Source organism: Alternaria conjuncta (assembly GCF_024043145.1).
Source record: "Alternaria conjuncta strain BMP 0040 chromosome Unknown scaffold_6, whole genome shotgun sequence".
NCBI lineage: Eukaryota > Fungi > Ascomycota > Dothideomycetes > Pleosporales > Pleosporaceae > Alternaria > Alternaria conjuncta.
This window is the reverse complement of record NW_026250095.1, coordinates 1,295,243-1,319,015: the sequence shown is the minus strand read 5'-3', so window position 1 is coordinate 1,319,015 and position 23,773 is coordinate 1,295,243. Positions and strand designations below refer to the sequence as shown.

The following is a 23,773-nucleotide window of genomic DNA, read 5'->3' as shown; positions in this document are numbered from 1 at the left end:
AGCCTGCATGTAACCCGCGGTCTTCGCTTCCTCTTTCACACAATTTTTCTGTGCAATCAGTTTGGCCCCCAATCTTCTAGAGTTAGATTCTGTTAGTGTCGGCCAGCCTGCGGCATGCAATTGCGCTGCACCGCTGGGCAAGATGCTGTTCTGGACAGGCGGAGACGCCACCCCGATAGCTGCACGTCTGCGCTGTCAGTGGAAGATCATTCCTATCGTACCGGCTCGCAGCACAAAAAGTATCGAGATGTCCAGAGCTTTCGGCCTAATGACATCGTTGGTCTGCATGTCGGCGCCGCGGCATGGTGTTCTGCCTAACTCTCTCCACTATAGCATGGACTAGTCCTGCAATGTAAGCAATGATTGTTCAACGGTTGAGGAGACCTTCGACGCCGCCACTCCGGATTGTGCGATGATATGCCTCTTGACAACTGTCAACCATGAGGGGATCGATGTGAGAGCCGCCACACTCGAACCAAGCATTGCAACGACGAGCCTCAGATCATGAATATCAATCTGCTCGCCCTTTAATGTGTAGGTGTGGAATGGTAGGAAGTGTCTTGTGAAATGATGGGATAGACATGTAGATATATATGTATTGGACGAGACCAAGGCTGCGCCTCACTCTGTCCAAGCCACCACCGCAATGGGGCTGCAAGTCTCACCCATGAGCCCCTTTCGAGGCAACCATATAAGTGAAGTTGGATGATTTGTTTTGGTTGGTTACTAATGTGGGGCCATGACTTCTGCGGCATTGACGGCAAACCCTCAATCTTGGCGCTGAGAGCCTGCCTGCGCGTGCGCGTACGCGTAGCAGCCGATGGTTCAGCATGTGTCCATCACTTTCCAAGAGCCTTCAGCCTCTCGTCCACCAGCTTCGAAACCATCTTCTCCAGTATCGCGAATTCTCCATTCGATGACCCTTCAAAGTATCCAGCTACGCTCTTCTCGACGTACTTGCCGACCTGGTCCACCTCGACATTGACGTCCTCGCCCGGCTTCTTGCTTGCCGTGACGACTTTCTCTTGCGTGTAGGCAATCAACATGACCTCCCACCAGCCCTCAGGGCCATCCTGCACCTTTGTGACCGTCAAGCTAGCCCCGTCGATTGTGACATAACCCTTTTCGACAATGTATCGCAGGACCGATGTATCGCGAGGCTTGAAGCGGAAGGTAAGGGCGTTGCCGTCCGGTGTTACCGACTCGATGGTGGCGATGGTGTCGACATGTCCTTGCACGAAGTGACCGCCCATGCGTGTGTTGGCAGAGACGGCGCGCTCTAGGTTGACATTGGAGCCCTCCTTCAGCGACCCCAAGTTTGTCCGTCGGAGGGTTTCGGGAGCGCATCCGATCTTGAACGATGACTTGGTGAATTCCGTGACGGTGAGACAGGTGCCTGGTTGGATTAGACCACGAGATGAAGTATAGTAGTGCCAACGTACCATTGACGCTGATACTGTCGCCCAGATGGGCGTCACCCAGTATGTCCTCACATCCGGAGATGGTCAACGATGTGCCGCCGCCTCCCGAGGCCGTCTGGTCGAGCTTCTCAAGGGCGGCAACAGCTAGCCATCGTCAGCCGAGCCGCGCAGGAAAGACAATGCATGGTAGCTTACTGCCAATGGTTTCAACAAGACCAGTAAACATGGTGGGGTGGGTAATTGGAGAGAGAAACTTGGTGGGGTTCTGCAGCTAGCGATGAGCCTCGGATCACCGAACTGGAGCTAGCCCATCGTCGGGAATAGGTATGCCGTGGAAGCATTCCGTTACCCGGCACATGTCGTGATTCTGCATACACCACATCCAAATGGCAAGCATGCTGCTGAGAAGCTCGAGACGCGCTTTCCAGGCGACGTTGACATGTTCACGGTCCAATTGGGCACGACCCAGCCACATTCGACGGCTAGCAACGGAGGCATCGAATGCAGATGCATCCAACCTGCCTCTAGCCGGCATCAAAGTGCTTGACATGACAAGAGTACTTGCGGGAGTGAGTCATGAATGATAAGGTCGCGAGAAATTCGACTGACTTCCAGTAGCCATATTGCACACAAATATTGGGTGATCTTGGGTATGCGATGGATGACCCTGTACGGCCCAACCGAGGTTGGCGAGATTAAAGACTCAGGAATTGACATTGGGTTAGAGCAGACGTGATCAAGATTGAACATCCAACAAGAGGAGGTAAGTAGAGAGGTATTTGAAGCTGCTTTCCATCCCAGCTAATTTGCCCAGACGACACACGAGCATGGGGACCACCTTACGCGAAGTACACCGACAACCAAGAAGGACCGGGAGAGAGTGCTTACTACTTGGGTGTTAGTATAATGCCGTTGTTGCGGCTCTTCTATGGCTCACTAGGAATAGGTCAACCGGAACAAGCGATCGATAGGCCTATCTTTCCAGCACCCGGCTGGTGTAGACATTTTGCATCGCCTGGTTAAAGAATGTGATGTCCTTGTCGAGAACTACCTCCCGGGTTCTCTGGCAAAGTACGCCATGGACTACGATACCGTGTCAAAGATCAACCCCGGCATCATCTACGCTAGTATCACAGGTTACGGCCAAACAGGCCCCTACAGAAACAGAGCAGGTTACGACGTGATGGTTGAAGCGTACATCTCCCGACCCATCTTCCTATCATCATATTCATTACTGACATCTTCCAGCGAATTTGGCCTAATGCACATCACCGGAACCCGCGATGGCCCACCCGTCAAGGTCGGTGTAGCAGTAACCGATTTGACAACCGGTCTTTACACCTCCAACTCCATCATGGCAGCTCTCTTCCGGCGCCTCAGAAACCCGAACTCCAAGGGCCAACACATCGACGTCGCGCTTTCAGACTGCCAAGTTGCCACCCTGGCCAATATTGCCAGCTCCACTCTCATTAGCGGAAAACGCGACACTGGACGCTGGGGAACTTCGCATCCATCGATTGTACCGTACAAGGCGTTCAAGACGGCGGATGGAGATATCTTGCTTGGAGGTGGAAACGATAGGTTGTATGGAGTTTTGTGCAACAGGTTGGAAAGGCCCGAATGGATTCTCGATGAGAGGTTCAAAACGAACGCGTTGAGGGTGCAGCATAGGGACGAGCTAGAGGATTTGATTGAGACGGAGACGAAGAAGAAGACTACACAGGAATTGCTCGACGTGCTCGAGGGAAGTGGAATGCGTAAGTAACAGCTGTATGCCTCGGGGTTCTTAGCTAACGATTCCAGCGTACGCCGCTATCAACGATGTGCAGGATACATTGAACCACGAACACGGTATGTATATTATTCCTGCTGGAATAAGTGTTTCTTATCGATGCTAATCTGGAGTAGTCCTCGCAAGAGACATGGTCAAAGAGATAGAGCACCCGGCATGTGGACCGATTAAACTAGTCAACACGCCCGTGAAATGGTCAGACTCAACTCCAGGCATACGACTACCTCCACCCACACTAGGCCAGCATACGGACGAGATACTCGGTGATACATTGGGGATGAGTAAAGAGGAAGTGGCGAATTTACGCAGCGGAGGAGTCGTTGCATAGCCTATTCCCATTCCTCCAATTCAGGTCTCGGGTCCAACACGCCATAGTCAATATCTAGAGATGTCACCTCTTGAGGAACATATCTCAAGCCAAATCTGTTCTTGAGTTCAGTCTCAAACACCCTGCTAAAGGCATTGAATCCCCCCGAATAATTCATCTTCAGTAGAACGAATCTCTTGATGTGATCGTTACGCGTCTCTCCCGGAACCTCTAGCACCACTGAGCAAGCGTTGTCTTCTGTCCAACTTTCGATGATAAGCTGGGGCTCAGACCAAATCGAAATTTGAAGGGGTCGGCGATAGGCGGTAGCTGGGTCAGTGAGCCCTGGCTGTATCGGGTTGAATTGAGATGCAACATGATACTCAGGTATTGGTTCGTTACCACACTCTCGATCATCCATTATCTGGTGTATCTTCCACAGCTGCATGAGGGCAACCTGGTGACGTTCTTCTCCTGGAAAAGTCCTTACTAAGCGGTCGCCTGGGTGGCCACTACCTGGATCCTGGAAGCCATCAGGGAGCACTAGGAATTCGCGGGGTTCGGGCTGGGCGTATAGCCACTCAAAAAAGCCATCAAGGAGCGGATGTGTTGTTCTTTCCTCCAAGGGCAGTTGCAACTTCTGAAACACAGGGTATTTCGCCATTTCTTCCATCAATAAAGCTACCCGGTGTTCCGTTATAGCAGTGACGTCCGGTATCGGAGTGTTGTCCATTATAGCTGAAATGCTGGCAAGAGGCTCAACAAAAACACGTGGTGCGTACACAGTTGTGAAGACAAACAGGCGGAAGTGCGACCGGATCATGGCTTCTGTCTGGGGCTTTGGCCATTCGTAGGGCGAGTCAATTTGTTCAAGATAATAGCCCCCAAGGTAATGCTGTTGGATGTTCAATGAACAGTGCTGGCCGGTAGACATATAGGCCAACACCAACAGGTACAGGTCCATGACAGCCTCGACCTCTTGCAACCAAGTTGCGGCTGGAATAGAGGGACAGCCTGGCGGCACTTCAGTCTCATTCAGAACGGCCTCGAAGAAGTCTTTTGAAGGGTAGAAAGAATAGTCGCCTCGTGCGTGGTCGTAATGGCAGCATGACTCCCAGGGTATGCGCTTCAGGCGGATAGCAAGTAGTGCGTCGTCAACTTCTATCGGAATGGATTTGCGGCGCAGCAGGTACAAAGCATGAGGTTTGCACTTGGTGTCGACGACTTGCTTGAAACGGCGCGAGATGCGTCTGTACTTGAGCAGTTCTGGCAGGGTGGTACTGCACTCAGCGATACAGAGAAGTATTTCGGCTGGGAGGCTGTCCATATTGGAGGAAATAAATTTACACTATTTTAGGTTGGTGAGCTAGTATGTTGTAAAGTATGGTAGTTCGAGACTAAAGAGCGAGCTTCTTTGTACTCCGCATCCCCGCGCGATCGCATGGCGTTACGTCACAGCGTGTCATGGACGACGCGACGGTTGTCCAGGGCAACGGCGTTCTGGCCATGTTGACCGACACGGGCGCGTGCACGAGCGGCTCCACATGCATCTGGTACACCAACGTCGACTGACACTTTGCCTGCATCGCCAAACCAGAAACAAAACATAGTCAGAATGGAGCCGCCACCACGACCCTCAAGTTCGTTGTTCGATGTCTTTCTGCGCCTGCGCCCTTCTCACTCGGGAAGTGCGCGCTTCCTCAGCGTCGAAGAGAATGAGAACCATCATCCAACTCATATAACGATACAACCGCCTACGCAAGATAAACGCAAGCGCGCTGTTGAACGGTTCGCTTTCACGCAAGTCTTCGAAGAAGATGCGCGCCAAATGGATTTGTTCAAGGGCACTGGTGTGGTTCCCATGATTGAAGGTGTCATGGGCGCACCAGGCCACCACGGCCGAGATGGACTTCTTGCAACGCTGGGTTGCACTGGCTCTGGAAAGGTATGCATCTCTTGAACGAAGTCTGCAAGTCTGTATCTCACATGTTAATGCGCTCACAGAGTCACACGATCCTTGGCACCAAATCCCAGCGCGGCCTCGTTCAGATGACACTGGACGTCATTTTCCAAGCATGCGACGAGCAGCTCGTACAATCCCTCTATGGCGCCCCGGCGTACTCCTCACTCGCAAATGCAGATGTGTCAGAAGCACAAATGTTCACTGCGACCGCATACATCGAAAATATGTATGGCGACAACAACCAGTCGGGACGCTATTCACGAGCGCAAACCCCCGTGGCAGTAAGTCCAACCCCATTTGATACTGGAGAATGTAGAACTTGAGGAACGCATGCTAACAGAACAATAGGATTGTAGTATATTCTCCACAGGAAGCACATACAAGTCAAACAAAATGCCACGTCCGTCTACACTCCCACAATCACCCTCGGTGGCCGATATCCAGATACCTACAGACCCGAGCGCAGAATACGCAATCGTCATGTCAATGTACGAAGTCTACAACGACCGCATCTTCGATCTGTTGAGCGGAAACGCCTTGAAGAACAAACAGCCAAACGTGAAGCGCAGGGCGCTCCTCTTCAAGAGCACCGAGAAGAGTCCAGACCGAAAGGTCGTCGCTGGCCTCACCAAGATCATATGCGGAAGCTTCGAGGAAGCTATGATGGTGCTGGAAACAGGTCTCATGGAGCGCAAGGTCACTGGCACTGGAAGCAATGCTGTGAGCTCGCGGAGTCATGGCTTTTTTCACATTGAGATCAAGAAGAGAGACGCAGAACGCCAAGATCCATGGTCCAGCAGTAACCTTACCATCGTCGACCTGGCAGGTTCAGAGCGTGCCCGAAATGCTAAGACCGCGGGTGAGACGCTTGCGGAAGCTGGCAAGATCAACGAGTCCCTCATGTATCTGGGTCAGTGCATGCAGATGCAGTCTGACAACCAAGGAGGTTCAAAGGTGCGTGTACCCGCCCATCTCATCGTTTCTTCAACTAACATGCTCTCAGAACATTGTGCCCTTCCGCCAGTGCAAACTCACAGAGCTCCTCTTCTCGAATTCGTTCCCTGCCTCCGCCCGTCAAGCACAATCGCACCGTCAGCCTCAAAAGTCCATTATGGTCGTAACGGCAGATCCCAAAGGCGACTACAACGCCACGTCGCAGATTCTCCGCTACTCCGCCCTCGCTCGCGAGGTCACCGTGCCACGAATGCCATCCACCTCCGACACAATTGGTGTACCACTCAAGCGCCCTGGTACAGCCTCCTCGGGACGCGCGACCCCTTCAGGCCGCACGACGCCATCGGTTGTAATGGAAGAGCTTGAATATGCCAACGCCGAAATCGCACGCCTTACCTCGGAAATCGAAATCTTCGCTCTGCGCCTCACCGAGGAGACAGCTCGCAGGAAAGCAGCTGAATCTTCCTGGGCCGCAGCCGAAGACCACATGGTAGACCTCGAGCAAGAGATCCGCGACGAATGCTATCTCGAGATGGAAGCTGCTGTCGAGCAAGAACGCCGAAGATGGCAGACGGCACTGGACAACGAACAAGACAACCAGCAAGCACACATCGACTCCAAGATCGACGTCGTCATCCGAGCGACCAAGGCACAGATGAAGCAAGAGATCAAGGTGTACGAAGACCCAGACCCAGAACTCCGCGACAGGGTCGACGAACTGGAGCGAGAAAACGAGATGCTGCGGGCCAGGTTAGAGGCCAGTGAGCGCGAGACGATGCAGCGATCAGCGAGTCCAATAAAGAAGATGAGGATTCTGAAGAGCAAGAAGTGGCAAGATCCTGAAAGCACGTTGGGGGGATACGGCATCGACGATGAATGAGTGACGACGTTAATGGCTTCGTAACGAGGTTATGCACGGGTTGGCGTTTGGATTAATATGGCCGTTTTGGGCCCGGTTCTTGCTTAGCTATACTTCTCGAGATACCACGCTTTCTATTTAATTTTCCTGGATAATACAAGGAACTTTCCTTCGCCTGAACTATTCAATTGCAGGGTGACTGACCATAACGCTAACTTGTATTATTGTATGCATGCTTCTCGAGCTTCACTTTCGCTGCGTCAAGAGGTCCCTTAGTGAAGGTTGCTCTTTGCCCTTGGTGAAAGCGACCAAGCGCTCCACGTCCTCGCTATCCATATCTGACAGCTCATCGTCACCGGTTTCCTTAGCAGATGCTTCTCCAGCAGCATCCTAAACTACTTTCTGTCCATCTCCCATACCATCCAGTGTGCCATCAGCGCCTAGCCCTGTCCCGTCTCCCTGGTAACTATGGCTGAACACCTCAAAGTTGTCGTCGACAAGCCAATTAAGATCTTCGCTCTCTGGCCGTAGTGTTCGTGCGAGACCGTTGCCAGCTTTGGGGTAGTGTGCGGGTGGGTCGGTGTCGTAGCCGTCGTCTTCTTCGTACTGGTTGCCTGCCAGATCTATCGTTGTGCGCGGCTGGTGGCTGCTCTCGCCGAGAAGTTGTGCTTCTGCAGCGTCCATCTCGGAATGAGAATGTGATGAGAACTGCGGTGTGTGGCTTGTGGTTGTGCGGCCGTTTGGAGTCGAGGATATCTGACCAAGATTAAAAGATGGTGGGGGTTGGTAGCTGGTGTAGTGTTGAGTGGATAAGGGCTGTTGTTGCGGCGTTTCTGACTTGATGGCTGAGGTCTCGGGTATCAGGCTCTTTACGTTCGGAGGAAATATGGGTAGTTCTGGATGTCGGATCGTAGCAGTCAGGAGGAGGCCAACTAGCTGGTTTTGTGGGAGGGTATTGAAGTATGCGCGTTTCTGCTGGAGTTAGTATACCAAGTCCTGGCAAAGATGCCCGTTTTGGGCGATCGCGTAGACCTACCTCATCTATAGTCAGGTCCTCCGCAGCGACCAGATCCTGTGCGCCGTCTACGACAGACTGCTTGGCCCGTATACATGGACCACACAGCCACTCCTTCTCCAGCACTGTGACGACCTCGTTGTCAATGGGCGGGTTGTGGCAGTATTGGTGATACGCGGTACTACACGCATCACAAAATACTATCCGGTTGTTCGACGGGTCGGTCTCTCTGTGACAGGTCTTGCATTTCGCAGCAAGTAGGGTCTTGGTAGACTTCCTCCGCTTCACCCCCTTGGCTGGCTCTGGAATGACGGGTACGAATGTGACGGGCTTGTTGACGCTTCGGCCGGACTTTGTTTGCGTGGGTAGTGGGGTGTACGAGTCTGAGACGTCCGAGTCGTCGTTGTCGTTCTACATCACGTCAGCACCCAGTCCCCAAGCACTCTGCAACGACTGACATTGCTCTCCTCGTCGCTCTCAGATCGCTTCCGCTTGCCGCCTCTGCCTCCACGTCCTCCGCGACCGCGACCGCGTCCCCTTCCTCGCCCTCTACCAGAGCCGCGACCAGAGGAAGGGCCCGACGGTGATGCGCCGACTTCCGTCTTCAGTCCACTTGCTGTGCTAACTCGTCCCCCTCTTCCTCTACGCCCCGTACTCGCTGCTGGCGGGGGCGTCGGCAGTTTGTCGCTAGTCACGTAACTCTGCAAGATCTCTGCCCGCTTCGCCTCAAAGGCAGCACTGCCGGCGGCATGGCCGTTCTTCCCTTGGATGCGTTCGAGAATCGCTGCCGTAGATGCCGAGTACTGGCCGAAGTTTGGGCCTCCAGCGGCGCTGCTGGTCGTAGAAAAGGTAGACATTTGCGACGACCATGCAGTGGGTGCTGTCGACTGCGGTTCTGCATGTGGATGCGGAGGTGCGGACGTAGTGGCTGCGCCGCCGATCGCAGTTGGCGCGCCATTGCCAGCGCTAGATTCGTCGTTCGGTGGGTTGGGCGGGTTCATCCTGCTCTAGCTAGTCCCGCGACTGTAGCTACGTAGCTAAGAATGACGCGATTATGTTTGTGGAGCAAGTAGATAGCATGCTGCAAGTTGACAATCAATTCGTGAGAGGCCGCGGTTCTGGCCTAGCTCGACGCTAGCGCGAGTAAGAAAGCGCATTGCATCACTGGTCGCCCTGGCTCCTACACCATCTAAAGCATTCATATATTCCTATCAAATTGTGATATTTGCCTATATGGTTTGCGCCGGATTCTAACATGACTCTATCTTGACGTTCGACTATACAACTGTCATCGTCTCCCCTCTTCCAGTGCCAGACTATGCTCTAGAAGCCTCGTACGATATATCCCTCCTAGATGCCGTCTCGCCCGGCGTCATCATCTCAATTTCCGACTCCGATTTCCCGGCCTTGACATACTTCTGCTTGCCCATGGTATTGCCCAGCGCAGGGAAGCACAGTCCCGGGTGGAATACTGTTTGCGCCGCCACCGTAATCGCAATCATCACGCCCTCTAGTATGATGAACTCAATCTCGTTACGCATGAGTTCACCTCCCCAGCCTCCGAGCAGTTCAGGAATGCGATACACGCATCGAACGAATATAGCGGTGTATGCGACTACAACAGCGCCGCAGAAGAATCGGAAGCGTCGGTTTGACCAGAGCCTGAGCGCCGAAGCAGAGAGCTGATCGCGACGGTGGTAGGTGCGGATACTGTACTCCAGTACGAGGAGACCGAATATCACCAGTACTATTCGGTTGTCAGATTATTTTCAAGGTAAAGCATGCGAGGTCAAACTTACCAACAACCTGCCAGATAATACCTGCAATCATGAGGTCCGTCCCAACGTCTCCAATGCTCTCGCCTGGGTCTGCCGTGGCCGCCAGCGCTCCACCCGCACTCTGCATGACCAACGAAGAGATGTCGCAAGCGATGAAGATATACGTGTACCAATTCGGTCGGACTCTGCTCCACTCCTCGCCAAATTGGATGACCACATGCTTAAGTGTCAAATAGATACCAGCAGCCAAGAAGGCAGGCGCAAAGATGACTACCCCAACTGTTAGCAACAGGTTCTTCCCAAGCCAAAGTGCAGAACTGCTTACGCATGACAATCTGAATAATGAATCCAGTATTGTCCCAAGGATTTCTATTGAGCATAATCCTGCCAATGTACCCAAGGCATTCTGCCAAACAGCCCAGTCCAACGCCGATCATGTACGTCCATGTCTTGTGGCGGATACCAAAGTAGAGCTGAGTGATGAGGGCGAGCCCGAAGAAACCCGCGAAAAAAGTATTGGCGGCAAGGTCCGGTGTGTAACCGTAGATGGTCGCCTCAACTGGACACTCAGGCGAGACATCAATGCAGAGTTCGGTGTCGCCCATTGTTATCGTTTTGGTATGCAGGAGCCGATGTAAAGGTAGATTTGTCTTATCGAATGGTTGTAAAGTTCAAGAAAGAGTTTCAGATGAGCATGCCTTGAATGACACATCCATCTACTCATATATGTACTACTCGAGATGCGCAGATAATCGAGTTGGTGGCTTGCACTGCCATAATGATACTCCTCCATCATCGCCTGTATCTGTACGCACTGCTTGCAATTCTAAATCAGGAGTCGCATGTCGAGTCGCGTATGCCCATTATGGACCGTCTTGCGACGCGGGGCGTAAGTCGCAGACATCCCTGCTCCACTTTTCGGAGGGTTATGGCTTGGAGCTTCGTCTCTGCCTGGGAATATGATGGCTGAGCGGGATTCGCACGTTGCCTGCCTTAGGAGTCGGGAGGCCTAACGGGCCGTGGCGCAGGCGAAGCAGCTTTCGTTCGTCTCAGGTCAGCTTACGTTGATCAACTTTCAGCTCTATAGCCAAGGCTGAGGGCTTGACATGGTACTAACTCCTTATAGGGCGTCAGGCGAGACATCCAACGCTTCCTTCGTATAAGATCACAGTAACGCGTGTGCGTCGGTGTAGGCGACCAAATGGCTTTCACGTCAAGATGCCTCGCTATTCTATGTGAGCATACGACAGACAGATTCAGAAGGAGCGAGAAATAATTAGACGGTTTCTTGATTCGGTGTGATTATGTGCAGTTATGTACGGTAGTCGCTATATACTACAGCCTGTGGCTGCTCATCGACCATATACATCATAGTTATGGGCATTGATCAGTGCCATACCCTCTTTCCTGTATGTGTCCGGCTCCAAGTAACTCGTGACATTGGCGTCGAAGACCATGTCCATTGGGTTGGCGTTGTCGTACGGAGCCCAAATGGCTTCTGTTCCGTTGTAGTCGTACGTCTCCCTCCATGCGTTGGGGTCAAGGTCGTGGATGAAGCTGACCCAGTTGCTGTTCATGAACCTGGAAAGATCGCTGTAGCTCTCCGTCTTGTTCTCGAACGGAGGAGCGGCAGCAGGCAGGTAGCCGACACCCTGTAGGTTGAGGAACACGAAGGAAACCTCCTGGAAATGCGTGACACCGACTGCGGCGGGAAGGCCAGCCGGGATGGCGTTGAAACGGTAGCAGTATGCAGAAACGTTGGCAGCAGCCCATGTCTCGCAGGTCAACCTGCGGTTGGCGATGAAGACCTGATCACCAAAGTAGGACGCTGAGCGGCGATACTCCGGTCCCCATTCAGGGCCCAGCGTGAGGTTACCCAAGCTTTGAATCACGTTGACCGAAGGATCGTTAGGGTACGCTGCAAGCAGTTGCTCTGTCAAGTTGGCAGGAACTCCGTCTGCCATGATGAAGGTACGAAGACCCTCGGTGGAGTTCACAGGCGCAGGGCTGAAGGCCGAGCCCTCATCCGAGTTGGCACCCGAAATGATTGGGACATGAACGAATTCGCCTGTGTTGAGCTGGAGCGAAGTGCGCTTCTGGATGAAGTCACCATCCAGACAAGGCATGAAGTTCGTGATGTTGAAAGTCGGGGTTGTCGTGTTGAGTGCAGTGTTGAGCTGCTCTGCGGGCAGCTGGCGGAGACATTCGAGTGGGCTGGTGGTGTTTGCACAGTTTGTTCGGCGAGTGAGCTCGTTGTACATGTCGGCGTATCCTACTGCTGGGTCGGGAAGACGGCCGAAGTTAACAGGGTTACCACTCTGCAGGATAGCACCACGGAAGAGCTTGTCATCACGTCCACTGTAGGCTGTCAAGTGGAAGCCAACGGACGCTCCACCAGCGCTCTCGCCGTATATTGTAACTTTCTCTGGGTCACCTGTCTCCTGTCAATTCGTGGGCTCCAAGTGTTTCAATAGAAAAACTTACCTCCAAAAGCTTCAATGTTCTCCTGTACCCATTGCAGTGCCAGGCGTTGATCCCTCAGGCCGAGATTGAGGTTGCCAGTGTCCCTGACTTCTTCACTTCCACTCAGGAAACCCCAGGCAGATAGTCGGTAGTTGATGGTAACACCAATGATGGGCTTTCCAATCTTTTGGGCGTTCTCCACGGTGAAGGACATGTTGTAGCGCTGATCGATACCTCCTCCTTGGAAGAAACCGCCTCCATGGATCCAGAATGCGACTGGAAGCTTTTCCTCCGCACTGCATCCTGCTGGGCGGATAACGTTCAGGTACAAGCAGTCTTCCGATATCTAACATGACGAAACCAGGTCAGTGCATGCGAACTGGCTCTCTGGTTTGTTCGAAACTTACCGGGTAGTTCCATTGATCAGACCCATATCCGTAGCACTGCAAGGTATGTCAGCCATGTCTTATACGTCAGACAAAGATATGTACCTCAGTAGAGTACTGCGTCGCCGGCTTTGCCTCATCCCAAGAAGCATTGAGGCTGACAGGGTTCCTGAAGCGAAGACTCCCAACAGGCGGTTGGGCATACGGAATGCCCAAGAAGAAGTCTTGATCATACTCGGCAGAGTGTGTGCCGACGTATGTTCCGTTCTTCGTCTGAGCGGTGGGCGTAGCAGCTTCGGAAGCTGCTAGGCCGAGGAACAGCGCGGCCGCTAGAGAGTTGCGCAACATCTTGACAAGCGATGACAGATGGGATCAAGCCCAAGCAATCGGTAACCTCAGCCATGCTTTATAGTGACAAGCCTTAGCTCGCTGTCGCTCGGTGGCCTCGTCTCGGGGGATAAAGTTCGTGTCGTCCAGCGCGACTAGACATCTGCCGCCCCGTCCTTGAATCCGGGGTATGACGGTATCTAACGCCAAAAATGAAAATGGTCCGAACCGAGGATGGAGTTTTGCGGGGATCATGACATCGTGACGCTCGTTGGTTTTCTCGGGAGGTGGAGAAGCACGCACGATCAGGTTTGCTATTGGACAGCTGCGACCCGATGTTTACCCGCAGACCTCCAGATGCCTCTTAGCGTGGCAATCTGGGCGATGCTGTGGGGTGCAGGAAAGGCACACCCCAACGGCATTTCTGAGTCTGGGGCTCAGGCTAACCCCGGTGTTTTGGCCCCCAGAAATCCTCTCCTTCCCACTTTGATCACGGAACACAATACACGGGATCGTTGAGATACTCTCATGGCATTGAGTGGAGATGCACGTACTAAATGCGCAGTAAGTACTGCTATGCATACACAAGACAAAAGGTCTACAAATGCCTTCGGCAATTCCATCGGAGACACTACGGCATTCTACCATCGGAACAGGCATCCGCTCCATGAGGCTCTTCTACCGACTCAGCTTTCTGTCCTATCGCCAAGGTTCCTTACTCGGTAGTATTGGTAATTGTGGTGCGCATCGCGATTCACACAGAATCGGCCTCACCAGAACTGTCTTAGTCCTTTCTCTTCATTTCGGGTTGCGAGAATTTTGTCGCCGCGACAACTCCATTCGGTCTGCCATCCGCGGTACTTGACCTAGGCAGGTATGCATGCGGCGATGTGATTGAGCTAGGCATCAGTGGTTTTAGACAGCACACGCATACTAACAGGTGAGGGCTCCACCAGCCTAATCGTTCTGGGGTAGGGCCTGGAGTTACAACCGCAAATGCCTCCGCTCTGCAAGTGGCCGGTACTTCTTTCGAAGCGGCGTCCATCACAAAGAGGTTTCTTGAATCAAACTCCATTACATATGGAATCAGGCCGGTGAGAACTCGCCGTTGATCGTGTGTAGCAAGGACGTGGGCGTGAAGTGATAGACTATCGTTTCGACTACGTGATATCATCTAGAATATACTATTATCCGCGCAAGTGAACGGTCCGTTCAAAGTGCTGTTGGGATCATTATAGATGTCAATAAGCGCCTTCAATGATGTGTACAGTCCTCCTATCATGAGGAACAACGTCACCATCATGATGCCGTAGTTGACAGCGGCTACCGCCTTCTTCCGTGGTGAACTCCATTGTGTCTTCCAGTTCAGATGTAGCCAGAAAATGCTCGTGAGCCCAAAGGTGAACCACGAGATGAAGATGGCGGACGAAATGTTGAGGATGGACGAGAATATGGGTATCGCGTTGGAGATGACGAAGGAGACGATCCAGAAGAGGGCACCGAGGCCGATCCAAAGGGACCAGGTGAAGGCGTTGTGTACGTTGACCGCCTCGGGCTTCATGTTACGCATGAGAGTGATGTACTATATTGACGTTAGCTTTGTCTTCTTTCTCGCGGGAGAAGAGATCGTACCATAAACTTGATGGCAGTAATACCGATTATCAGGCCAGTTCCCAGCACGGAAGGGATAAGAATGCCGTAGGCAATCTTAGCTGTCAACTCTGGCGCAGAACCAAGCGCAGGAGATGTTACTGCATCGCCTGCGAGGCCGTAGATGACACAGGCGACCACGATGTAGATTACGACCTCGAAGGACTTCTGCATGAAAAGAGCAGGGGCGAAGTCCTTGGATGGGTCTCGCATCTCGGCCATAACGCTGATGAAGCTTTGGTTTCCCGCGAAAGCAAAAGCGACATTGAGCAGAGCATTGACAGCCTCGACAAAGCTAGGCTTTCCGACCAGAACTATCTTGGCCTCGAAACCTGGCGGAGCTTGTGGTCCACCGACACCAAGCGCGATCATGACGATCAGAACTGCAGCTACGATGGAAATTGTGCAGACCCAGCTAGCTGCGGCTGCAAAAGAGAGCTTTCGTGGGATGCAGAGCAGCCAGCAAAGAATATGAGGGAAAGCCAAGAAAGCCACCGTGCAGAGGGCGTGACGCGAAAGCGTGTTGAGTGCGACCGACAAAGTGATGTTTGCCGAAGCGCAGATAAGGACGAGGTTGAAAACGAAAGCGATTCCAAGGAAGCACTCGAATGGCTTGCCTCCGACGTACAACGCGCAGTCTACCAGATTCGTGACCATGGGATATCTTCTGTAGAACTGAAGAAGGATGTAACCGCAATAGGTCGTCAGACCACCGAATCCGAGGATCGCGATAATTCCGGGGATCAGACCGAGCGTCTTTAAAGCGGAGGGCAAGCTGAGGATTCCGATTCCGACTTCGATGGTGATCAGGATCACACACGCTCGCCATCGGCCCAGTGTACGGTAGTTCTCTCCAGGAGCATTGGGATACTCGGTCGCTCCGGCAAATCCATCGCCTGTCCATCCCGTCGTTATGTCGGTGTTGTGCCCGTATGCCTCCATATCGTCTTTATCCGACGCGGTCGTGTGAGAAGCAACATCGCCGTTGGAAGGCGCTTGGGGCTCTTTCTTGAGGAAGGCTTTTAGACCCATGGTTGAGGTTTGACCGTAACAACGTGTTACAGGGTCTCAGGATGCAATGAACGAAATATAGCTCGGTAGCGAGGAGCGGCGACGCTGGGTCTTTTGAATCTTCTCGCCTCCTGTATCGGACCTCTGGGTCATCATCCTAAGACGTAACGTGTGCTAGTGGCCGAGCAGATCCTGGGTGATCGCCTCCCGGCGACTAATGCACATACTGACTTGATTTCTGGGTAGCATGACGCACCTCCAATGGATCCGCTGTCAAGCTTGCCATAGCGGAATGTAGTTTGTGGGGGAATGAACACGAGGAGGCTACATGCGGCATAGGCATCAGAAAACATCCTCGCTGCGTAGTGCCAGTGCAGAAAGGGTCCTGAACTTTGATGAGAAGTGTGGGTCATCGTGAGTAATAGTTTGCGCTGAGACGTGACCGTGTCGTCGCGAGCTCCACATATCACGTAAAAGTCTTCGAGAAATTCTTCGTGCCGGGATTGGCCGCTTGGCAACGTCCTGGAGCCACCCGAAAAGCGGTGCTAGGTGTGACGTATTAGCTGAGCATGCTAGATGTCTGTCATCAAAGAGTTCGTCGGAGTAGTGTGAGAGATGCAGTCGACAAGGTGATGCCGTGGTCAGCGGGAGGGAGGTGGGACCAAAGCGGGCGCTAGAGACTAGGCTGGTGCTCCCTCCAAGGCTGAGGCGGCACAAGGCACGCGACAAAAGCACGCAGTCGTAATGCTTTCTGTTGCACGGAATTCAATATTTTCAGAACGTGTAGTTATTGTAGCGAATTCTATCGACTAGTCTCTCTTCTGTCTCATCAATATTAACACGACACTTACGAATTGCAATGAGAGCTTCTTGTTCGTTGAACTCAGTGGCTGGTAGCTGCGATCATTCGCAAATGCACACATCTGCGTTGACACCGGAACGCATGATGGTACAGTTCCGAGGGCTGTGAAATGATTCTGGGAGACTGTATGCAAACTTCTTATCGCGAGAAGATAGCGTATCGAGGCGGTAGCACTACATCTAAGCTGATGGTGTTGCAAAAAGGTACGGCCGGGCCTTGATTGGCTCAGATGCAGGGCAAGAATTAGCTCGTCCTTGGCCGTCATGGGCCTGATGGTGATTTTGGTGTCTGGACATTACGTTGTGCGTGGTACCCGGTTCGTGGAATGCTTGGAGACAAGACTTCGGGAGACGATGCAAAACTGGGCAAGCGATTGTCATAGCAAAGATGACGTTCGACGGATGATCAGTTGATGGCACCCGAACCAAATGAGCCGCGGAAACGGCCATTGACACTAAGTCGCTTCCAAGTTTAGCGTTTGACTATTGCCACCGCGCCTTGTGGGGCTCACCGGGGAATAGAACAACAAGGTTCCCCAATGTCGCTCCAGCGGCATCTTTGCGGGAAAATCAGCGGGTATGTGAAAGTTAAGTAGACATCGAGATGGACAACCGCGAGTGAGAAGGTCTTGTGTTGAGCAGGCCGATGAGTGTAGATAGAAAAGCAGAGAAATATGCTCGCCAAGGACTGCCGATCGTCCCGTTCTAGTGCACCCGCTGGTTGGACGGCAGGTGGCACCGACCCAGGTGCCAGAACTTTCCCTCTTCTACTCTCTGCCTCTTGTACCACACACCGCCATCGCACAACCTTTGTTCCCGGCCATCGTGCGTTTTTGTTTGTTACTGGGTTATTCAAGGCCAAACGCAGAGAAAGCTCTACTCACATAGCAAGCCACCCCCGAGCTAGACGACGACTGCGTGTTGGCGAAGCCGTAAGAACCAAATCAGGTTGCAGAATGTCATTTCTTACCAAGAACCGAAGAACAAGCCCTCAAGATGCCCCCGAAGCCACCCAAGACAAATTTCCCGCCGCTCAGCTCGGCCTCCTAGGTATGGTTTTCCCATGCCACCGACACTAGTTGTTGTTCGCCCGAGCCTCGCACTGACAACACACTCCAGCGCTGGTTCGAGTCGCAGAGCCAATTGCCCTTACTTCGATACTCCCATACGCCTGGAAACTCGTCACCAACTTCCAAGTTGGGTCCGAAACGAGCGCACCGTTCTTTGCCGGTCTGCTCATCTCTGCCTTCTCGCTCGCCGAGGCATGTTCAGGCATGTATTGGGGCTCAGTCTCCGACCGTATAGGTAGAAAACCCGTTGTCATACTTGGATGTCTTGGGACAATTTCCTCTTTGCTACTTGTTGGCTTAGCTCCAAACTTTTGGGTCGCGCTCCTTGGACGAATCATCGGCGGCGCACTCAATGGCAACATTGGCGTCATCCAGACCATGGTTGGAGAGTTAGTCAAGCGACCAGAGCATGAACGTAAGTGACCACAATTACTTCTGTCAGGCGTTGCTAACTAGAAACAGCAAAGGCGTACGCAGTCATGCCATTCGTCTGGAGCATTGGTACCATCATTGGCCGTAAGACAAGATCAATCCATCGACTCCTGCTTATTTATACTAACTACAACAGCGTCTATTGGTGGATACTTTGCTGAGCCTGCTCGTAACTTCCCATCTGTCTTCAGCCCCACAGGTCTTTTTGCGAAGTTCCCTTACCTACTTCCAAATATCATCTGCGCTTCCTTGCTTCTGCTCTCCATCTTCATGGCATACTTCCTTCTAGAGGAAACTCACCCGGACAAGCAGCCACGAGGCTACTTCGAACAATACGATGCGGCGGTCGCAGAGACACCTCTTCTGCCAGCTCAAGGCGCGACGGCCGATGCGTCGGCAAACCTGACCGCGGAATCTTACGGCACCTTCAACGCCGTGGAAGTCGAACACGACGAGATCTGGCGGGTGCGCTCTAACGGCGACTGGGTAGAATCTCCGACGAGTGAGAAGGTCTTCACACGCCCAGTCATTATGTTCGTCGTCGCGCTAGGTATCTTCACGTACCATTCCGTAAGTCTCCTAGTCCATCATAACGAACGAATAACCGGCTAATTGTATACTAGATGACATACGATCACTTGCTCCCCATCTTCCTCCAAGACAAACGCGCCGACGATGACATGAACGCGCTCGACCTTTCGCCTTCGTCATTGGGAGGTGGGCTTGGCATACCCATTCAGAATGTGGGCATTATTCTTTCCCTCAACGGCATCATCCAGCTCGTGATCCAGGGCTTCGTCTTCCCTCTACTGGCGGATTGCTTTGGCGTATGGCGTCTGCTTCTCATGGTCACACTGGCACATCCGATCGCATACTTTATTGTTCCTTTCTTACAGCTTCTTCCTGAGAACTTGGTCTATCCTGGTCTGTTCGCTTGCTTGACCGTACGGAACTTGACGTCGATTCTCGCCTTCCCCCTCCTTCTGATCATGATCAAAGAAGCTACGCCCGATAGATCGCATCTTGGGAGAATCAACGGGTTGGCTGCATCTACCGGCGCTGCCTGCCGTACAGTAGCAAGTCCTATCGCCGGTTTGCTGTACGGCCTCTCTCTCGAGCTTCACTTCACGCCTTTAGCTTGGTGGGGTTCCGCTCTGGTCGCAATTTGCGGAGCTCTTCAGGTGCCCTTTCTCAATCGCGCAGCGCACGAGTGTCACGCTCGAGTGCGTAACGTGGCTAGCGACTATCTGACCAAGGAGCGTCGTCGGAGCGAAGTGGTTCGCATTGTAGTAGAAGATCAAGAGTAATCGGTGCAGCAGGTCTCGCACACGATAAGCATCAGTTTGATTATAGACGAGAAGTTGGCATGGTATTTTGGTTTGTTCGTTTTTCCATATCGACTCGCTTGTAAAAAGCGAGCTTGCTCCTCGGCGTCTTGGGTACAACGGCAACGATACCAGAACACAAGGCATTGGCGTTTAGCATAGGTCTCTTGGCGTTTACTGTATTTGTATTGGCATAGATCACTGTTACCATTTGCATGTTTGGCAACAAGAACAATACGACACATTTTCCACAGGCACAAGTCACAGTAACTGCCGTTGTCGAGTGTGCAGCTGAGAGCACTGGGGTAGAACATAGCATAAAGTCAGTCGTTCATGCGAGGTCCTCCATCACGGATGAATTCTTGAAACGGCTGGGATGCCATGGACACGGGGAATACGAGAATAGCAACGTGTCAGGGCTCTCCGAAAGGGCAACCCGACAATACCCCGAGTTAGTGAGATGTAATCGAAACAGCTCTTCAGCTGAAGGATGGAGGCTTGTTGCCATCTGCTATGTTACTTCATAATACTCTGAAAGCCTTCGATAAACCCAAGTTCATCACATAGCCGAGTTCGCTTGCGTACTCGTGTCGTGACAGCTCGTAGCACGGTCCATCGCGAGTCGCGAACACCACAAGGTGCCGTCATTCCCGCGCTCACGAAGCAATCGTCTGCGCCTGTGTTCCGAGCTGACACCGCCACTCCCGGCCGTTCACGACATCTTTTTGCCCTGTTCCACACGCTGCAAGGTACCCGTGCGCCATGTCTCTAAAGCTTGTTGTCTTATCCTTGCATGATGCGCAATGTCTGAGAGGCAGGCAACCGCAACCTCCATTTAGAAGTCAGATCAGCTTTTCGATAGTGCACAGTATTGATTTGCAGAGGGATGTTGAGTTGTTTGCGGCCGATGAATCGCGCATTTCCATCCATGGGCTCGCTTGCCCGCCCAACTCGACCAGAAGTACCTGAGGTGTTAACACGACGAGCCGATGGCTTTCCCACGACACTCCAAAGCTCTCGTTCATGCCGCGCTCCTTCCAATAAAGCAACCAAGCCTTTGAGACACGACCTTCCGATGGGCCTAGGATGTATGTCACTCGAAGCTTGTTGTTCCTGACGCTCGTTGGCCGCAGCGATGGCGGAACACCCATGAAACACGCTCGTGCATATTCTTCAGAACGACAGCGTCATGGCTATAGTTGGTCGGCGGCTCCGCCCAAAAAGGAAATACAGGCAACGGAGATCGACTTGGCTAGGCGATACGGCTCTGGACGGATGCAGGAGAATGAACGGAGTGGAGAAGATGCAGGAGGTGGGCAAGAATGGAACCCTCCAGACGCCCATATGTGGCGCATTAGTGAACTCGAAGTATCCCTACTGAAGATGAACAGAAAAGCAACAGAGCTGAGTTGCGATGACCTGTCGACAGCCTGCGGCTCTGCGTTTCTATCCGTAAGACTGACACTGGGCCCCGACCAGTCGTTGGCCTGTCGCACAATATACTTGACGCTCTTGGCTTGCCAAAATACACACAGTCGACGCCATTGGCTCGTACCTGCATGATAGTCTACTCCGGTGGGCTATTTAGGGCGTTTCGGAAAGCGCCCCTGTTCGCTTACGATGTGCTCACGCCAAAGCCATCTGACTGGGATCCACCATCTTTAGCCAGGTCATCTTGTAACCGACGACCCTACTGCCGAGTGGGCCTGCAGAGCGCGCGACAACGACCGACATGGAACCTCCTTGGGCGACTCGTTCTGATCGTGGCTGAGCATGCGAGTCGGAGGCCCTCGGCGGACCAATCCTTTAGAAATGTTTCGAGACGGCTTGTTTCGAACGAGCGCTGGTGGTAGAAGTATATCTTGACCCTTCGTCCTTCCCCTCAGTGCATCTACACACGCTTTGTTTTCTAATCTCAGCATTGCATTTGCTGCTACTTTCGCTTCCCAAGACGAACATAGTCGCACTCTTTTTGACTTTGTTCTCTTGTTAGACCGTCATTCGTTAAGGTCCAACTACAACATACATTGATATTCGCTTTACTACCTAAATTCGATTCCGACGTTCATATATCACCATGAAGTCTACCTACGCTCTCTTGGTCACTGGCCTCGCCGCTCAACAAGCCGCGGCCACCTGGAATTTCTTCGACAACTTCGGCACTCCCGACTACAGTAACAACGTCTGCGACGATAAGCAGAAGGGCGGCTTCAACTGGGCCGATCTTATCGATGGCCAGGATGTCGGTAACTATGGAGACTTCGACTTCTCTGGGGGCTGGAAATGCTCAAACTCCTTCGGCAAGCGGGACTCTCTGAGCAAGCGAACCTTTGGAAACAAGTGCATCAAGAACACCATCCAGAAGAACAAGCCCGCTGCATTTGGCTGTGCCCAGCGCGGTTTCTCCATTACTCACATGGACGTCTCGGCTGAGTTCGACGCTGAGCTCGAGCTCCACTACAAGATGGGAGACGGATCCATCTGCAAGCAACACAGCAGCTGCTCGGCTGGTGGATCAACACTGCAGAACACCCAGTGTGGTGGCGCAAAGTCCGTCGAGGTCTACCTTGGATCTCACTACAAGGGTGACAAGGAGTCTTGCGAGATCGGTTTCCACAACATCGGCTTCGACTGTGACGCTGAGAAACCATACACTCCTCCTTCGCCTCCTTCGCCTCCCCCTCCACCTGAGGTCCCCGCCTCAAGCGAGGTTCAGTCTTCCACCATCGCCATTGAGTCGTCGACTGCCCCAGCCTCCAGCGCTGTTTCTTCCGCTGTTGAGACTACGGCTTACTCTGCCATCGAGACTACCGTCGTCTCATCTGCTGTGGAGACACCTGCTTCTTCATCCGCTGTCGAGACTCCCGCCACTTCTGCCAACGAGTGTGGACAGTACGGTGGAGAGGGATGCCCACCCGCCGAGACTCCTGCCTCTTCAGCTGCTCCCTACACCAACAGCTCCATGCCCGCCTACACTCCTCCAGCTTCCTCCGCCGTGGAGATCACCAGCTACCCTGCGTCGGTTCCTTCCATCAGCACCGCTACCCCCCAACCGGAGTCTTCCACTGTTGTTGTGCCACCCACATCTGAGAGCTCTGCTGCTGCTGGCTGCGGATACGGAGAGTCTTGCGAGCAGTCATCCACTGTTGTAGCCTCTTCCGCTATTGTCTCCTCCGCCGTTGTCTCATCCGCCGTTGTCTCCTCCGCCGTCGTTTCGTCTGCCGTTGTCACATCTGCTGTCCCTGCTACCAGCTCAGCCGCTCCTCAGCCTTCCAGCCCCAGCTACCCTCCCGTCGACATCACCGACTCGGTTCCCAAGTGCATGAACTCGTGGCTCCAGATCTCGGCCCCAGACTGCAAGGACAACACCGACTCCAGCTGCTACTGCCTCAAGCCTGAGTTCACCAAGAACGTCATTGACTGCATCTCTGCCCGCTGCGGTAGCGATGACGAGATCAGCAAGGGTCTGCAATACTTCATCGGTATCTGTGCCCAGCATGTCCCCGAGAACCCTTCCATTGTTGGAGACTGCCCTTCATACATTCCTTTGAACCCTACCCCTGCTGCTCCTTCTGCTCCTGCCGCTCCCCCTGCTGGTGGTGAGAGCTCCGCCGCTCCCTCTGCCCCTGCTTCCAGCGCCTACGGCCCCGGTTACCCTGATGAGACTCCCGCTGCTAGCACCACCACTGCTGCCGGCGAGACTCCTGCTATCACCACCGCTGTCTCTTCTGCAACCATGACTGAGGTTGTTGGCACCACCACTGCTGCTGGAGAGACCCCTGCTGAGGAGACACCTTGCACCACTATCACATTCGGCACGACTACTCTTACCGTCCCTCAAGTTCACTTCACCACTCAGCCCGCCTCTGCTGGCGCCAACCCAACTGAGCCCGTTGCTCTTGTTCCCGGCACTGCTGAGCCTCCTCAAACCCCAGCTGCCACCACACCTGCCGGTGGTGCGCCTTACCCCATCCCCTCTACCATGGGAACCGCCACTGTCCCAATGGGCACTGCCACAGGTACTGGTGCCGTCCGTCCCTCGTCGCCAGCTGAGTTCACTGGCGCTGCCTCGCCATTCAACGTTGTGCCCAAGGGTGCTCTGTTCGGTGCGGCTCTTGCCTTGTTTGCATTGTAGACGCTATACATTTTAATGTAGTGC

The 23,773-nt window shown here is 53.2% G+C and overlaps 10 protein-coding genes across 10 annotated transcripts; 4 read left to right on the top strand and 6 right to left on the bottom strand.

Moving 5' to 3' along the window:
• Positions 1-839: 839 nt before the first annotated feature.
• J4E85_004841 (uncharacterized protein) lies at positions 840-1,647 on the bottom strand (the record flags this gene model as incomplete). The annotated part of the gene is made up of 3 exons (XM_051469093.1): positions 840-1,396; positions 1,443-1,565; positions 1,617-1,647. The coding sequence occupies 3 exons, from the start codon at positions 1,645-1,647 to the stop codon at positions 840-842; spliced, it is 711 nt and encodes a 236-aa protein (XP_051327308.1).
• A 169-nt stretch (positions 1,648-1,816) lies between these two features.
• Positions 1,817-3,541, top strand: J4E85_004840 (uncharacterized protein; the record flags this gene model as incomplete). The annotated part of the gene is made up of 8 exons (XM_051469092.1): positions 1,817-1,990; positions 2,040-2,071; positions 2,147-2,184; positions 2,236-2,318; positions 2,368-2,615; positions 2,670-3,178; positions 3,225-3,272; positions 3,330-3,541. The coding sequence occupies 8 exons, from the start codon at positions 1,817-1,819 to the stop codon at positions 3,539-3,541; spliced, it is 1,344 nt and encodes a 447-aa protein (XP_051327307.1).
• Position 3,542: 1 nt separating this feature from the next.
• Positions 3,543-4,847, bottom strand: J4E85_004839 (uncharacterized protein; the record flags this gene model as incomplete). Its single annotated transcript, XM_051469091.1, has 2 exons — positions 3,543-3,977; positions 4,011-4,847. 2 exons carry the CDS (start codon positions 4,845-4,847, stop codon positions 3,543-3,545), a joined length of 1,272 nt encoding a protein of 423 aa, XP_051327306.1.
• A 288-nt stretch (positions 4,848-5,135) lies between these two features.
• Positions 5,136-7,317, top strand: J4E85_004838 (uncharacterized protein; the record flags this gene model as incomplete). Its single annotated transcript, XM_051469090.1, has 4 exons — positions 5,136-5,465; positions 5,525-5,764; positions 5,832-6,437; positions 6,487-7,317. The coding sequence occupies 4 exons, from the start codon at positions 5,136-5,138 to the stop codon at positions 7,315-7,317; spliced, it is 2,007 nt and encodes a 668-aa protein (XP_051327305.1).
• Positions 7,318-7,542: 225 nt separating this feature from the next.
• J4E85_004837 (uncharacterized protein) lies at positions 7,543-9,312 on the bottom strand (the record flags this gene model as incomplete). Its single annotated transcript, XM_051469089.1, has 4 exons — positions 7,543-7,670; positions 7,716-8,268; positions 8,333-8,722; positions 8,770-9,312. 4 exons carry the CDS (start codon positions 9,310-9,312, stop codon positions 7,543-7,545), a joined length of 1,614 nt encoding a protein of 537 aa, XP_051327304.1.
• A 315-nt stretch (positions 9,313-9,627) lies between these two features.
• Positions 9,628-10,694, bottom strand: J4E85_004836 (uncharacterized protein; the record flags this gene model as incomplete). The annotated part of the gene is made up of 3 exons (XM_051469088.1): positions 9,628-10,058; positions 10,111-10,359; positions 10,415-10,694. 3 exons carry the CDS (start codon positions 10,692-10,694, stop codon positions 9,628-9,630), a joined length of 960 nt encoding a protein of 319 aa, XP_051327303.1.
• A 747-nt stretch (positions 10,695-11,441) lies between these two features.
• On the bottom strand, positions 11,442-13,286 carry J4E85_004835 (uncharacterized protein; the record flags this gene model as incomplete). The annotated part of the gene is made up of 4 exons (XM_051469087.1): positions 11,442-12,523; positions 12,574-12,898; positions 12,960-12,995; positions 13,044-13,286. 4 exons carry the CDS (start codon positions 13,284-13,286, stop codon positions 11,442-11,444), a joined length of 1,686 nt encoding a protein of 561 aa, XP_051327302.1.
• Positions 13,287-14,439: 1,153 nt separating this feature from the next.
• J4E85_004834 (uncharacterized protein) lies at positions 14,440-15,947 on the bottom strand (the record flags this gene model as incomplete). The annotated part of the gene is made up of 2 exons (XM_051469086.1): positions 14,440-14,847; positions 14,898-15,947. The coding sequence occupies 2 exons, from the start codon at positions 15,945-15,947 to the stop codon at positions 14,440-14,442; spliced, it is 1,458 nt and encodes a 485-aa protein (XP_051327301.1).
• A 1,796-nt stretch (positions 15,948-17,743) lies between these two features.
• On the top strand, positions 17,744-19,596 carry J4E85_004833 (uncharacterized protein; the record flags this gene model as incomplete). The annotated part of the gene is made up of 5 exons (XM_051469085.1): positions 17,744-17,837; positions 17,907-18,272; positions 18,320-18,373; positions 18,426-18,859; positions 18,913-19,596. 5 exons carry the CDS (start codon positions 17,744-17,746, stop codon positions 19,594-19,596), a joined length of 1,632 nt encoding a protein of 543 aa, XP_051327300.1.
• A 2,095-nt stretch (positions 19,597-21,691) lies between these two features.
• J4E85_004832 (uncharacterized protein) lies at positions 21,692-23,749 on the top strand (the record flags this gene model as incomplete). The annotated part of the gene is made up of 1 exon (XM_051469084.1): positions 21,692-23,749. The coding sequence occupies one exon, from the start codon at positions 21,692-21,694 to the stop codon at positions 23,747-23,749; it is 2,058 nt and encodes a 685-aa protein (XP_051327299.1).
• Between the last annotated feature and the right edge of the window lie 24 nt (positions 23,750-23,773).